The following is a 17,073-nucleotide window of genomic DNA, read 5'->3' as shown; positions in this document are numbered from 1 at the left end:
TCGACAAATAGATATGTCGTATCGACGCCCTCTAAACGTCTTGTTTTCGTGTAAAATATGTCGAGTTTTTGTGTGTTCATGCTGACGTCCTTTCCACTTCCGGTAGTTTTTTATGCGCATCTTTCTGCGCAGCCGACACTTTCTATGGAAAACTGAACTGAAGTCAAAATTTGTTGAAACATGTTACAGACAGTCTTAAATATGAATGAAATAACATTTTTGATAAGTTTTATCAGTAATCAAATGTTGATACTGGTTTATGTTGTATTGACAAGTATCATGCCTGACAGGTATCTTGCTATTTTTGTGGTTGTGTTTTCACATAGCACTTTAGTACAAAGACAGTGTTGTTCATATAATGTAAGATAATTGACTTAGTACTGATAAGACATTATCACCTTTCAGATTATTCAGTATTCAATTATAGAAAGAATTAAGAATATTTAAAACTTTTTTTTAATTTCTAGCAGACATACATGTAATCAGTTTGGCCAGTTTCGCGCCATTTTCCGTCCGAACAGGTGTTGTATTCTAGCGGTCTTTACATAAAAATTAGCCTGGTGACCCATACATGTTTAGCCATTTTCATGCTCACAATACAATTATCTATACATAAGAAAAACAGGAAAAAAATCTATGAAAGAGTTTTTTTCAAAATTTAACAAAATATTCTTCACTATGGGTATTTTTCACTGAAAAAAGTTCACAAAGGTAAATATGGAACTTTTTTTTTTCATTTGTACCCATTATTGTAAGGATAGAGTATTACAAATATGACTATGACATCAAATAAGTTTATAATAAAATCTGTAAAAAGAAAAAAACTTATTGTGCTGTCTTGATGTATATTTTGGTTGGTATTTATAAAAAAGGCAAAAAATTATGAAAATGTTGAAAAATCGCTAGCAGTTTCAGCAACAGTGGGTGTGTTCAAAACAATTTTTCACATAAACAAGCCTGGTGACCTATTGTTTTTATTTGTTCATTGTTTTCAGCACAAATTTTCCTATCATATATGTGAATTTAAAATTTTTCTATGAAAGGAAAAAAACTATAGGAATTCTCTTTAATGTTTTGGAAAGCCAGTATTGGCATTATTAATAACAGGAAAATATTTGAACTGCACATGTGCTCTAAAATTGTATCTTCCGACGCCAGTCGAACAGGTTATGCAGGGTATGAAGTTTCAACTGTTACTGGGGTTTCTCATGGTATATGGGATTTTGAAGAGTCGAACAAGTCCTCTACAGTCATTAGCACATATTTTAGCGCATCGTAGAGTAAAGTGGTTATCAGATAATCAAGCTATTACTGCTATAGTGAAAAAACTAGATTTTCCAATTTTGTATGAGAAACTCTATTTCTTTAGAACTGGAGTGGATTCCGCGGTCCGAAAATGATGATATTGACGAGTTATCTGAAGTTCTAGCAGACAGGATGGACCTACTCCCGGACCTGTTACGGAAGTCCAGAGCGGAAAATACAAGTCGTAAATATGGAAACAGTTTTTCTCGTTGGGAAAGATGGGCAAAGTGTAATGGGTTTGGGAGTGGGGACATTTTGCCTGCTAAGGCATTTCCTTTTGCAATATATTTGGCATCATTAATACAAACTTCGAATACACCAAGTCCTGTGGTTTCTGCTTTCTACGCTGTAAAATATATTATTTCTGGCAATACTGCCTTACTTCTGTCAATGTTGCATTATTTCTGGCAATGTTGCCTTACTTCTGGCAATGTTGCCTTATTTCTGGCAAATCTGCCCTATTTGTATGACTAAAATATAACTCGTGCAAGCTTTTATGTTGCAGAGTAATATTTTAGTCATACAAATATAGAAATAATATTTCATGCTATATTTATTTTGCAGAAGTATAAAGTTGGAAATAAGGCAGTATTGCTGGAAAATAAGGCAGCATTGCCGGAAATAGGGCAGATTTGCCAGAAATAAGGCAACATTGCCAGAAGTAAGGCAACATTGCCAGAAATAAGGCAGCATTGCCAGAAGTAAGGCAGCATTGCCAGAAGTAAGGCAGCATTGCTAGAAATAAGGCAGCATTGCCATAGAAATTAAATGCAATGGGAGAATTGCATGGCTTTACTTTGAAAATCTGTAATGTCTATAAATAATTTATGCAAGATTTTGATGTTAACATGTTACATAGTTTATTGTTATGATCATATAGATATAGAAATCATTTTTCATGCTATATTAAATCGTTGTTCGATATACGTTTATTTTTGCAGTCGTATAAAGATGATATTGACGAGTTATCTGAAGTTCTAGCAGACAAGGTGGACCTACTCCCGGACCTGTTACGGAAGTCCAGAGCGGAAAATACAAGTCGTCAATATGGAAACAGTTTTTCTCGTTGGGAAAGATGGGCAAAGTGTAATTGGTTTGGGAGTGGGGACATTTTGCCTGCTAAGGCATTTCCTTTTGCAATATATTTGGCATCATTAATACAAACTTCGAATACACCAAGTCCTGTGGTTTCTGCTTTCTACGCTGTAAAATATATTATTTCTGGCAATGCTGCCTTACTTCTGGCAATGTTGCATTATTTCTGGCAATGTTGCCTTACTTCTGGCAATGTTGCCTTATTTCTGGCAAATCTGCCCTATTTGTATGACTAAAATATAACTGGTGCAAGCTTTTATGTTGCAGAGTAATATTTTAGTCATACAAATATAGAAATAATATTTCATGCTATATTTATTTTGCAGAAGTATAAAGTTGGAAATAAGGCAGTATTGCTGGAAAATAAGGCAGCATTGCCGGAAATAGGGCAGATTTGCCAGAAATAAGGCAACATTGCCAGAAGTAAGGCAACATTGCCAGAAATAAGGCAGCATTGCCAGAAGTAAGGCAGCATTGCCAGAAGTAAGGCAGCATTGCCAGAAGTAAGGCAGCATTGCTAGAAATAAGGCAGCATTGCCATAGAAATTAAATGCAATGGGAGAATTGCATGGCTTTACTTTGAAAATCTGTAATGTCTATAAATAATTTATGCAAGATTTTGATGTTAACATGTTACATAGTTTATTGTTATGATCATATAGATATAGAAATCATTTTTCATGCTATATTAACTCGTTGTTCGATATACGTTTTTTTTGCAGTCGTATAAAGATGATATTGACGAGTTATCTGAAGTTCTAGCAGACAAGTGGACCTACTCCGGACCTGTTACGGAAGTCCAGAGCGAAAATACAAGTCGTCACATATGGAAACAGTTTTTCTCGTTGGGAAAGATGGCAAAGTGTAATTGGTTTGGGAGTGGGGACATTTTGCCTGCTAAGGCATTTCCTTTTGCAATATATTTGGCATCATTAATACAAACTTCGAATACACCAAGTCCTGTGGTTTCTGCTTTCTACGCTGTAAAATGGTTTCATGATTTAGGTGATCTTAAGTCGTCAACAGATTCAAAATTAGTAATAAATATACTAGAAGCGGCTAAAAGGTTGTTAGGTAAGCCCACCGTTAAAAAGGAACCTGTAACAACGGAGATGTTATTATGCATGTATAATCAGTTATATTCTATGGGAAATTTGAAAAACCAGAGAATAATATGCGCATGCTTGGTGGCTTTTTCCGGATTTATGCGTAGTTCAGAATTGCTCAATATAAACATTTCTGATATTCAGTTTTATCAATCTTTCATGACCATTTTCGTAGAAAGCAGTAAAACTGACAGATATAGGGATTGCTCTTGGATAACAATAGCAAAACCAGGAACTTGTTTATGCCCAGTTGTGAATGTTCAAAAACTTATATCATGGGCTACATTGAAAGATGATGATTATTTGTTTTGTAATTTAAATCATTCCAAGAATTATTAAGCTGTTAGAAAAAATAACAAAGCAATGTCATACTCTAATTTACGTGAAGATTTTCTTACAGTGCTTAAGCCGCATGTTAAAGACATAAAGAAATATTGTTTACATTCCGTGAGTTCGGGTGGCGCTACAGTTGCGGCTAAGAGTTGAATTAAAGACATGCTATTTAAGCGACATGGTCGCTGGTGTAGTGATAGTGCAAAAGGTGGTTATGTAAAAGACGATTTGAGAGAACGATTATCTGTGTCCCTTTCGTTAGGATTGTAATATTGTGGAACTTTCTCATTACGAGAACTAAACATGCTGAACAATAATACATGTAGTTCGATTTAAAAGTTCACGGTTTTTTTTTAAATGTAAAAGAATGATATGCGATTTCTAAATTGTTATATGTATAGATATATATTAGGTTTCGCATTCTACCAACGTTTCTTCGGTTAACGATTTTGTAATGTAATATATTAGTTGGGATTTTCCCGTTCTTTAAATTTCATACGGTAAGCAAGTGCTATACTTACAAACTACAAATTGAATTTGAAATGTAAGTTGTGATGTGTTTTAATTTCATATAGTTAGGTGACGAAGTTGAATTAAGGGAAGTATAATTTTCTTCGTTTAAGGAACGAATTAGAAGTGGAATGTAGTCACCGGTAGGTGACGTCGTGAAAGGTGAAACGGTTTGCACAATATTTGCGGTGATTGTATTGTGTAAAGTCATTCAGCTTTGGTATAGTAGTCGCAACTTGATCGCGATGGTTGACCTTAGGCTGATTATTCATATCGATTATTTTATTATAGAAATCAAGAGTGCTTAGGGTAGCCTTGTACATTTATATGGAATTAGTTTGTACACATTGCAGTATCGAAGTATGTATACTTACATTTGATCAGTTAAAACTTTCCAATACACTAATTTATATTTACACAAACTTATATTTCCATTTTCTCGTGCAGCTCGTGTTTTACGAACACTCCTTTTCAATAATAGGTTGTGTCTCATTATGTATTATAATGCAAAGGTCAACCATCGGGGTCAAGTTGAGTCCACTATAACCGACCGGTTAACATAGATAATTTTTACATTAAAAATGGAGAGTAAATAATATACAGTAGTATTCATGTTTGATATAGCTGGTTGAATGCGAAATCATGATTATAAATGTATCATGCTGATGATGTGAAACATGATCATTAATTTCATGATGATAAATATTGATGTTTTACTTAACATGATTTATCAGCCATGTGTATTCATACGATAACCCAAGTGCTACACTTACAAACTACAAATTGAATTTGAAATGTAAGTTGTGTTGTGTTTTAATTTCATATAGTTAGGTGACGAAAAAAACAAAGACAAATATCAAACAGGGAATGCCACGCACCAAAAACGCAGCCTCCCTAAAACGAAACCCACATCAGGCAGACACGCACACCACAAACACACGCACACATACACGCGCGCACACACAAAGCCAACACATTAGGACAAAACGAACAAACTAAGGAACACAGCGGGGCACCGCCTTGGAACGGTCAGTGGCAAAAACACCACTGGGGATCTTAAACCGGTTTATGGTGCGCTACCAACCTCACTCTTACCCCCACCATGTTCCAAAGACACGGGACAGTGTAAATAAAAGTAATCCCCTCCAGGTGAATCTCTATTATTATATTCAGCTAAGAAACGTCACAGGTAGTATAAATTATACTAAACGGCTTGTAATAAGGATAAACAATTGCTGAAAACTGTGTTCCACCTTCTTATGTGAAATTTTACCACTCGCACGCTATTGCACATGCATCAAAACGAACATGTGTAAAGTTCTTTGAAAATGGTGAGCTTTTATGAGCATTTGACTGTCCGGAAGTGGGGCCCCTATAGGCAGTCATTTTCTGGAATTCAATGTTTATATCAGTAAACTGCAATTTGTTTCGTACAGTAATTTAAATGTTTTACATGCTGTTCAATTTTCATGTCAAACAAATCTTTCTTTCTATGATTTGGTGTTGCTTGATTTTTGTTTCTCAAGGCCTACTTCGTAACCTTAAATTTTTATTTCACTTTCTCATAAGCATTTAGATTCCTTCATGAACTATGTGACAACACAACAGAGAAGTATCTTAAGCCTATATGGCAGATCAGAAAAGTTTAGCATTATATCAAAAATTATATTGACTAAATGCATGCATTTAAGCCATGCAAATTATAAACATACTGTTGTGTTATACAAAGGCATACATACAAATACAAACCATCAAAGAAAGAAACAAAAATACGGGAACAAAAATGAAAACGAAAAGAAAGAAACACAAAAAACACCCTCACGAGGATTTTGAACCCACAAAATGATATGCTTATATCCAGTTGTTATCTGCGTTTTGCCCGACTCAGCTATGTTGCCATATAATCATAGGATATTTAAGATGAAAGAAATACTAATATTTACTTAGAAGGTAATGTGTAAGCATTATGGATTGGTATTTCATCGGTTATCATGAAATAGAATCGTCCTCGCGTTTCGGCGGGAATCTCGTTATCATTGGGGATAAGTAGCGACACTTTTGAAGATAAAATGCAGCCTAATACATTACGAGTCAGCAAAATTATCACTCTGCTAAGAAAGTCACAACAGTTTTAGATACAATTCATTTTCAATCCATCTAGATCCTTCGTAAACTAAGAAATCATCACAAATGTTGAGCAGAACATAAACATTGCAGCCGCCATTTTAACGGAAGTCCCTTACCTTACATTTACTTTACAGGTAGGATAAGACTCTCGGCAAAGCTGTACATAAAATTCTTGATAATTATTTGTTTCAGTATCGAAATAGCGCATCTCTAACATTGAGTATCTTTTGAATAATATGTATATCACTTAAACAGCGTCCTAGTTATATCCTTCCATTGCGTCTGAATTATATATGTAAGAGAGATCCGCTTAAAGAGGCACCACAAAATAATTGTATTCTTTTGTGTTTCTATGATGGTAATTATACATGCTTTGCATGAAGAAAATGAGAAATAACAAGTATCTAGTTACAAATTGACAGTGACAAATATTAGGCCAAGACAATGTGTGTAATGTCATAAAATTTTATTGAATAACTGTAGCAATATGTACAGAATTCAGTGTATTTACTGAAATTCCATCACATTTTGTTTCTACACTGTAAGATAGTTATTCATCTATGTTTTTGAAACCATGCTGAAAAGAGATTGACTGAATAAGTTTGCAGATGAAATTGTCAAAACACATTTATTCAGGAATGGCCTTAATTGTCCACCTATAAAACTGTATATTACCTGTATTTCAAGAATGATTTTCATGAAGATTTTGTGAGTGAAAACAATAGGTCACTAGGTCGTGGTGGGTCTTTAAGCCGAAGTTAGGGGAGTGCGAGGTGTTGCACATTTCATTACTTCTCATGAACAGACTCCATCAAGCCAAGTCTGCTATTATACTTTTTGGTTGCATTCTTTGCTTCCAAAGAGAATATTTTACACTTTGACACCTAACTTTTCACAAATTGTCAAAATTATAACTGCAATTTAAAGATATCTGTAATTAATTGTGAAATTTTAGGTGACAGACTGTAACATATTTCTGTAATAGTTACACACATCTTTAAATTGCAATTTTGACAATTTGTGACACGTTAGGTGGCAAACTTATATTTTCTGTATTCATTGTGAACATCTTTAAATTTCAATCATTATGTTGACGATTTGTGAAATTGTTGGCAACATATGTTTTGTATTCATTGAGCATATCCTTCTGTAGTCATTTCGCACATTTTTTTGACTTTCAATTGTTATGAAACTGTTGGTGACAGGTTGTAACATTTTTTTTCTGTATTCATTGCGCACATCTTCACATCTGTAAATAATCATTTTGACAAGTTATGAAACTGAAGGTGACAGGCTGCGATATTATTTTTTACACTTTCTGTGTACATTCTAAAGAAGTTTTGAACCTTTTGCAATATAATTCACGGCAGTGTTCTAGTTAAACAACAATGTAAAAAGGTAAGAAGACAATGCATTACTGTCATACATGCAATTGTAAACAGATTTAAATATTATTCGTATATTGTTCATTAAATTTTCAAATTAACAGAGCAAAATCACCTTTCATTTATCTATCAAAAAAATATGAATTGTCTTATTACAAAAAATATATTGATCACCAACAAGGATCGACATATAAATATAAACAGTATGCATTAGCGTTGAAACGTTGTAATACATTACTTGGAATCATCTTAGATATTTGAAAACAGATATGATTGCAGTCTTATGCATGGTTCTATGGCTGTGTTTGGGAGTGCTCTGTGCTTCCAAGAAATCTACCCTAAAGGCTTACCTTTTGTACGCGACTGTAAAAGTATCTCTGAGTCTCATACATGGTATCATTAGTATTCAATTCTTATGATTCTTTTTCGTAAGTTATTTTTTTAATAATACTACTTAGGTTTCGCCTACAATTACATCACCTCAATAAAACCTAGTTTGCTATCTAATTACTCAGGTGTGTTGTATGTTTCCAAAACATCTATTTATATATCTGTAACAATGTAAACCACATTGATACTGATTTGCTCTTGATTTGATTTGATGCGTTGTATTTTGCAAACGGCTCTTATTATAAATGAATTGTGTTTAAGATGTATTGCTGCTAATTTAATTGTATGCGTTGTTTTGGTTTGATGCGTTGTATTTTGCGAATGGATCTTATTATAAATGAATTGTGTTTAACATGTATGGATGCTAATTTAATTGTATGCGTTCTTTTGGTTTGATGCCTTGTGTTTTGCAAATGAATCTTATTATAAATGCATTGCATTTAACATATGTATTGCTGCTAATTTGATTGTATGAGTTGTTCTGATTTGATGCGTTGTGTTTTGCAAAGGCTCTTATTATAAATGATTTGTGTTTAACATGTGTTGCTGCTAACTTAACTGTATGCGTTGATTAGATTTGATGCGTTGTGTTTTGCAAATGGATCTTGTTATACATGAATTGTGTTTAACATGTATTTCTGTTGCTTTGATTGTATGCGTTGTTTTTGTTTCATGCGTTGTGTTTTGCAAAAGGCTCTTATTATAAATAAATTGTGTTTAACATGTATTTCTGTTAATTTGATTGTATGCATTGTTTTTGTTTCATGTGTTGTGTTTTGCAAATGGCTCTTATTATAAATGAATTGTGTTTAACATGTATTTCTGTTAATTTGATTGTATGCGTTGTTTTGGTTTGTTGCGTTGTGTTTTGCAAATGGCTCATATTATAAATGAATTGTGTTTAACATGTATTGCTGCTAATTTAACTGTATGCGTTGATATGATTTGATGCGTTATGTTTTGCAAATGCCCCTTATTATAAATGATTTGTGTTTGATATTGTATTGCTGCTAAATTGATTGTATGCATTAGTTTGGCTTGACGCACTGTGTGTAACATATGGCTCTTTTTGTAAAATACGTTTAATATACTCACTATAGGTTAGGGGTAGTATCACAATGGTTACAAAATATATATATTTAAGATACTTTTCGTTCAAATTGCTTGAATTCGGTCTATACCGGAGTCTGTAATATCGCAGACGCACCAGATCTGTTTCTAGAAGCAAGTCTTAATGTAAATATGCATTTATGATTTAATTTTCGAAACACAAGAAACATACATTTTACAACAGATCAATCAATTTCTAATATACTGTAAAAGCAGAAGTTTTCGCGAGGGTTGAATTTTCTCTATATTAGCGAGGCCTAACATCTCGCGAAAATTAATCCTCGCGTAAACGATTACCATTAGTATAATCCAAATTCAAGTATGATACCATTTCTACAATTTCGCGAAGATTAAACCACACGAACATACTCATAATTTCAATTTCGCGAGGTTTGACCCAGTGAAAATATGTCCTTTTACAGTAATACCGTATACATGTAAGTATTTTTTTCTGCGGGAACTTAATTTCTGCGTTTTCGGTCGAATACAATTCAGATTTACATATTTAAAATCCGCAGAAAATGTTGTCCTGACATGCCGTGAAACGACGATACAAGTCGCCATTATAATCCGGTTAAGTACAAGACAATGTCCGGTAGCGTTATCAACGTTTGTCCCACAAGTAGCCGAAGGCCGACAAAGCAAGTTGAAAAATTGTTTTGCTGTTGAATAAACAATAATAAAAAAACATAGAATTTATTTCGATCTTCGTTCACCATTGAGCAGTCAGCTGTCAGTTTCAATTTTCTAAATTACGTGACAAACACAATCCATTATAGCCTTTGTGTCTATTGTTAACTGAGCCGTCTGACGATCGTCATATTTACCATTATTTGTATGGGACTTTAAGAAGGTATGATTAACAAAAAAATCATACCATTACAATGCACAGATGAGAATGTTGGCAAAATATAGATAGAAATATGCCATTTTTCGTGTCTGTTTGGCATGTCCGTATTTATTAAATGTTTCTCCTTGCGTTTAACAATCAACATTATGTGATGATGACGATGTTACATCAATATTCGTTATCTTTTATTTTCAAATCGGAAACCAATATAACTGTCAAAATAATAACAAAATACGTACCTGTCTAATTGAAATTAATGAATACAGAACCGCAGAAATAAATCCCATCAACGTGAGGAGGAAGACACTGCAGAAATAAGGTACGCAGAAATTAAATACCACTTCATTTTTGAAAAAAAATCGTAGAATATTAAGCCCGCAGAAATAAGTACTTATACGGTATATAAATTTAAACCACAAAACATTAGGTTTCTTGACATAATACTATAACAATACAGAACAATTTCTGAAAATATGTCCTACCGAGGTGAATAAAATGGTTGCATTTATATGTTTTACCAAAATTTTGAATTGTCTTTAACAACATATTGAAGTAAAAATATTCATCATTTCAGGAAATGTGCATTTAACAAAATTTCAAATTGTCGGTAAAGACCCCGGAATCAATAATTCCCGCACTGTCATTGTCACTTCGTCAATTATCCACAATAATAAAAAGTCACACTTCCAATTAACAGGCTCTGGTGTCATAAAAAGATACCTTTTACATTGTCAAGTATGTTTGCCAGTTTGTTTTTCTGTTCATTTTTCGTCAGTGTGTGACAATATGTTTTTCAAATGTTCATTACATAGCAAAATTAATTTTAACAGGTTAAATATGATTAATAATAATAATATAAAACGCATTTCACATCTATTTATAATAACTGAAAATGAAATTGTCAAGTTTGTAAGCACTTTTAAAAAATATTCTTTTTTCCCTGCTTTCTATTTTTTAAGATAATAGTAGTTTCATGTACATGTATGTTATGCTCGCCTAATATACATGGTTTTGTGTATTTATATTTGTTTTTATGTCTCAGTTTCTTTAATGTAAAATATAAAGAAGATAATATAGTGTTGATCATATTTTAATATACTATGCCAAAGAAGTATAAAACACTTTTTTATAGCTCTTTGACTATGCAAAATAAAAGAATAAATAACGTAGTGTCTTCTTTTTTCCGTTCCGTATTTTACATTATTGAAAAACAGAATTAAACCAAGTTGAAGACTATATTTGCTGTTGTTGTTTTACCGGTACTTAAAATTGGTGTAAAAGAAATCACCCTTCCCACTACGTTTTTACAGTAGATCTCTAATCTATAATCCTTGTTTTTTTATGATCGGCACCTCCAGTGATACGATAAGCGGAGATAGCCGAACCATAACGATCTAAAATATATCCGATAGTGATCGATATTTAGCTAGACGGTCGAAGGGAGACAACAAGGTATAGCGTTGATCTCAATAAACAAGGAAAGATAATAGAATCGATTTTTGCCCAATGTACAACTGCTTCATGGTTTACTTACAGTCAAACAAAATCTTTGTCGTTAAAGGAAATTAATTTAAATTATCATTTAAAATTAAAGTCTTATCAACATATTCTTGCTTCTTTTCTAATGTGTAAAACAAGCAGTACATTTTGTATTCAGTTCTTTCTTTCTTTCTTTATATTGAATTACAAATTTACAATAATATTCTGTAGTAACAAACAGCTCTTTTTCTTTTTTGTATCTGTTTGTTTGTTTCCGCGTTAGCAAATAGCACAAACACGAGCAGATGAAGAATCTTTACAAAAATCATCTTTTAAACGACTAGGGAAGCAAAAACACAATAAAACAATTTAAAAACTAAGACATATATAGAAATATATCGTCTGTAGAATACTTCAATAGGATAATAAATATTCTCAAAAGATGAATAAAGTGACTACAGAGGAAATAATAAGATATGTATCACAAGTTTTTACTTATTTTATTCAGTAACTGTATGCCTTAAAAGGAGCCTGATAGTGGTGTTTTTAATCGCCAATGGATGCATTAATTCTTCGTTTTAGATAGATAATTTTTATATCTTTGTAAGGAGAAAAGAATCAACTTCAATAGGGTAATAAATATAAATGCGTTCATTTTAATGAAAACTGTTACAATATTTGTTACAATTTTTTTCCTTCTTTGATTCTATTTGAAAATTTCAACCAGATGAAAAATCGATATCGCACAGTCAGGCGTTTTCAACGGGAGTAATTTTACCGACAAGACGACGAACTTAGCCTTATTGTTGGTAATGGATTTATATAAACATTTCTTTTGTGTAAAATCACAGTTATCCACGTATATTCCGTCAATGAAACAATAAGCACCTTTATGATACAGATGTTGCACCTTTATGATACAGATGTTGAAACAATAAGCACCTTTATGATACAGATGTTGAAACAATAAGCACCTTTATGATACAGATATATGCATATATTAAGATATACATGTGTTAATGTGCATGTTTTCTAATAAAATTAGTTCACAGTCGTGCAACGTTAAATATTTTGATTGACAATTGTACGTATAAAATATTGTATATACATGACAACAAATAGTCTTACATCATTTACAACGCCTAAACAGCAAAATTGACTCTATTTATGTGTATACTTTTGATTAAATTTTAAAACAGAAGAAATGGTTTAAGAATTTTAGATGACGATTTAATATGTACAACTATCAAGTTTAAATATCTACAGTACGAACATTCATACAGTAACATTTATTAGATTTATATACATATTTTTTTGTGGAAAACCTTACAGAATTAAGGATTTACAATGAAGTTTTGTGCACAACTATCATGATAAGTTTAACATTTTCACATAAGTTCGAAGCATTCTACAACAAAACATATTTTATTAACATGTATATTTTTGGAAAATTTGAACGGACTAAGGACTTAGAATGAATTTTGTACACAGTTATCATGACTGATAAGTTTCAATGTTCATAAAAAATACATACGGAAAACGTCTTATATTTTGCGGGTTGTTTCTATTTTTTTCACCAGTTTCCCATTTCCGATTTTTTTCGTCGCAATTCGCGACAACGGCCTTCTACGCCAATATTAAGACAGGAATTTTAGCGAGACAGATGAATTCGCGAGAAGGTTCATTCGCGAAATTTCGCGAAGTTATAAACCTCACAAAAATTCGACTTTTACAGTATTTTGTTCATTTTTGACAAATAAACCAATTAAGGATTTAGAAAAAAAAACAACAGTTATATGCACAACTAGCGTGATACGTTTAAATTTCTACAAAATCTATATTCGTTCTACAACAGCATTAAATTTTATGGTATTCACACGCATACGCACACGCACACGCACACACACACAAACTTTCTACATTTTTCACGAACAAATTATGGATTTTGAATGAAGCCCTATGCACAGCTAAAACACTTACATTCATGTTCATGCTATAGCAAATTAAATTGAAAACTTAAAACGACTAATGATTGGGAATTAATTTTGTGCACAATCGTTATTACTACTTTAAATTTCTTCGGGAAAGTGTTCCTGTTCTTTCTTGAGTGGTAAAAATGTTCTTTGCAACGACCAAGCTTAATTGTTCTGTGCTGCTGTTAACGTCAGTGATTTAATCTCCGAGGAGCTTTCACATTGTGTTTATTAAACAATTTCACGTGCAACTAGGTGCTCTATTACCTCTTTATTATCTCCATTTGTTCTTATACTGTTCTCTCATTGTTAAAAGTAGATCATTTTCCTTTAAGCAACGTTTCGTGAAAATGTCAACACTTATTTTTTTGTTACGAGTTTACTATGCAGATTAGTTCCATTGATGTTACAATTTATAAATTGTTCCGGCAAAAGAATTGCATCATTATTAGCCTATTTTTTTTTAATTTTAAATATTTGTATAGACATATTCCATACTTTGACGCTGAATAGATAGATTTCTCCAGACTACTTGCATTTGATGGTGTCAAGATACATTTCTACTGGAAGCTTGCATTTGTCGGTGCTTGAATATTTTTTCTAGACTGCTTGATTTTGACTTTTTGTTGATTCGTTAATGTCGATTTGCTTCTGTCTTTAAGTAACTGTGCTGTTCCCGTGTGTTACTCATTACTAATGATGTTTCCACATTGACTCGTTGATTTCGTTACTTTCGATCCACCTTTTGCTTTTGGCTTCGAACAATATAATTGACGCACATCAGCTCTGAACACCGGCGCATTCAGAAAATAGAGAAAGAAGTTTGCCGCTGCATTTACTTGAGATAACGTAGAAAACGCGACGAACGTGTGAAATCCCTCCTCGTCCTCTAGAGGAATCGGATATATAATGTTGTAAATTCTGCTAGGTGCAAGGGTTATCAGGAAACAAGCGTTGGTAGACAGTAAGGTCTTAGTAACAGAAGAAACCTTTCTGTCTTCTTTCTTTTGAGCAAATATTGCTGGTCTCAGCTTGAGTATGATGATGACGGAACACACAAGGATTACCATAAATGGGATGGCAAATCCTAGACTGAAGTCAACCCAAGGATAGACGTGGACGATGGAGCTCAATAGAAGGTCATCCGAAGGGCAATACATCTCTTCAAAAAGTTTATCTCCGCCTACGTCATAACTAACTATCAAGGCTGCGTTCAGTCCAAAGACACCACTTGTTACTGTTGCCATAATGAGTTTAGCATTTCTTGCTGTGAACACGAATTTTGCTCTGTGTGGAAACAGAACGCTGAAAGCTCGCTCAGTTGCAATGGTGGCTAGGATACAAGAGGACAGTTGCCCGGAGCTCAACCAGATGGATGTAAATATCTTACATTCTATCTTATCGGACATGCGGACTGTAAATAAGATGTATATACCTGTTATAAGTATGATTATGTCCGAGATGGCGAGAAAGGAGAAAAACACCGCAGTGGATGACTTACGGTACTTTTTTCTCAGTAAGACACACAGAACAAGAATATTTCCAATGACACCTATTGGCATCACACACAACGCCTCAAACCACTTCAAAAATGTTTCAAGTACTGATTCTTCATAGAAGAAATAATAGTCGTAGTATGAAGCATTGCTTCCATTGCTCATCAAGGAAAACTCGTGCCAGATGTCGTAATCTTCCATACTTTTAACACTGTGAAAGTAAATTATTTTATAGTTTTACAAAACGATTTCTTTCACTTTTTTGTTGTAATACGACGGTCCGATTAACTTATGAAGGAATTTTCAAATTTTCACAACACTTCTTTACCGTGTTAAATTTAACACTGTTTACAATAAGTATAATTTTAAAAAATGTACGGAACTTCTGTGAACTATCACGGTAGCGAAGAGAATTGCTTATAAGCACAACAAATTTGATTTTGTCTATTACGATACTGAAAATATATTCTACTATTGGTTGAAATCAGCTTTTTTGCACTTTGTTATTTTGTCAAAACATGTAATATTGTATCAAAGCTGCATACATATATTGATTGTTCTAAATTATTTCAAAGTTTTAACGTATGCTTTAAAATTGAATATGTACTCTAACATATATGTTAGCAACTCAATGCATCTCAGACAAAATTATTCTCAACTACTTAAACAGATTTAGACTGCCTACTAAAAAATCTATATCCAATACAGCCAAAGCTGTTTTGAGGTAAAGGATTTTAACTGATGCTGTTTCATGTAAAATGTGCTTTTATAGACGGTATAGCATCTAACTGATACATGTTGTGGTACGGATACGGTAGTGAACAATCAATTCCTATAAAGGCGGGGCAAATGATAACGCAATACGACAAGCGGTCACATTTTCTTGCCATACGTTTACAAGCATACAATTACTTCAGATGTGAATAATGGGTGGGTCGAACAAACAAAAGAATTGTTAGATTATACCATCTAAACTATATATCAAGTAGTATTGCCAATGTTTTATTTCCTTTAATTTAAAAACCCGCGGACAAAATGCTACACAGGAATTGCAATCTAGCTTTGATACTTTTAATGTAAGTTTAAGCTACATAAGAAATGGCGCTTCTGACTATAAAATCTGTAATTCATAGCGTTTCTTAAGTGTGCCGTTATGCCTAACATAACTTTTTTGAATGATTTAGTGAGAAGTTATAAGTTTTGATTTAAAAGAGAAGCCGCAAATTGCAATTAAAAATGTTTATTTTCAAAAGTGACTGAAACATATTCTGGAATGTGTTCGTTAAAACAGAATAGAAAATAGAATAGCAATTAAAATGGTGTGAAGTAATGACCAAGAAATCTTGGTACGGAAAACGTAAACAAAATGTTGCTTATTTTCCCATCTCGCCGTTTGAAATAGTGAAATGAGTTGAAGATAAATTTTCTTACATTTTTCGTATGGAATAAATATTGTTTGATTTATATGAAAATATTTTTAACCAACTTGCCTCCTTTTACCTTGTCAAACACATATTTCATTTAAACAATAATTATGTAAATATTTCTTTTTAAGTTGCGTTTTATTTGTCCAAAATTCCATATAATATAAATATATATTCTACATATGGACATATTCATAACAGTCAAACTAATTTGCTTTTTTTCTTCCTTGTCAAACACATATTTGAGCCGTGCCATGGGAAAAACAACATAATGACCAGACTGCGCGGATGCGCAGGCTGGTCTGGATCCATGCTGGTCGCAAACCCACTATGTTGGTTTTCTCATGTCGCGGCTCATTTGATTACAACAATATGTAAATTAGATTTACGTCTTATTTCTCAAAAATGTTAACATTTAAATAACAATACTAACTTTATAAATAAAACTAGGTTTGAAAAGGCAATTCATCTTTAAAAGTCTTTCAAAGTA

At 32.8% G+C, this 17,073-nt stretch overlaps 1 protein-coding gene across 1 annotated transcript; it reads right to left on the bottom strand.

Annotated features, from left to right (window-relative positions):
- Positions 1–14,346: 14,346 nt before the first annotated feature.
- On the bottom strand, positions 14,347–15,360 carry LOC123541891 (kappa-type opioid receptor-like). Its single transcript, XM_045327512.2, has one exon. It carries the CDS (start codon positions 15,358–15,360, stop codon positions 14,347–14,349), a length of 1,014 nt encoding a protein of 337 aa, XP_045183447.2.
- Positions 15,361–17,073: the final 1,713 nt, after the last annotated feature.

The sequence above is a fragment of the Mercenaria mercenaria genome, chromosome 19 (assembly GCF_021730395.1).
Source record: "Mercenaria mercenaria strain notata chromosome 19, MADL_Memer_1, whole genome shotgun sequence".
NCBI lineage: Eukaryota > Metazoa > Mollusca > Bivalvia > Venerida > Veneridae > Mercenaria > Mercenaria mercenaria.
Note: the sequence above shows the minus strand (reverse complement) of the source record. Positions and strands in the feature narration are given on the sequence as shown.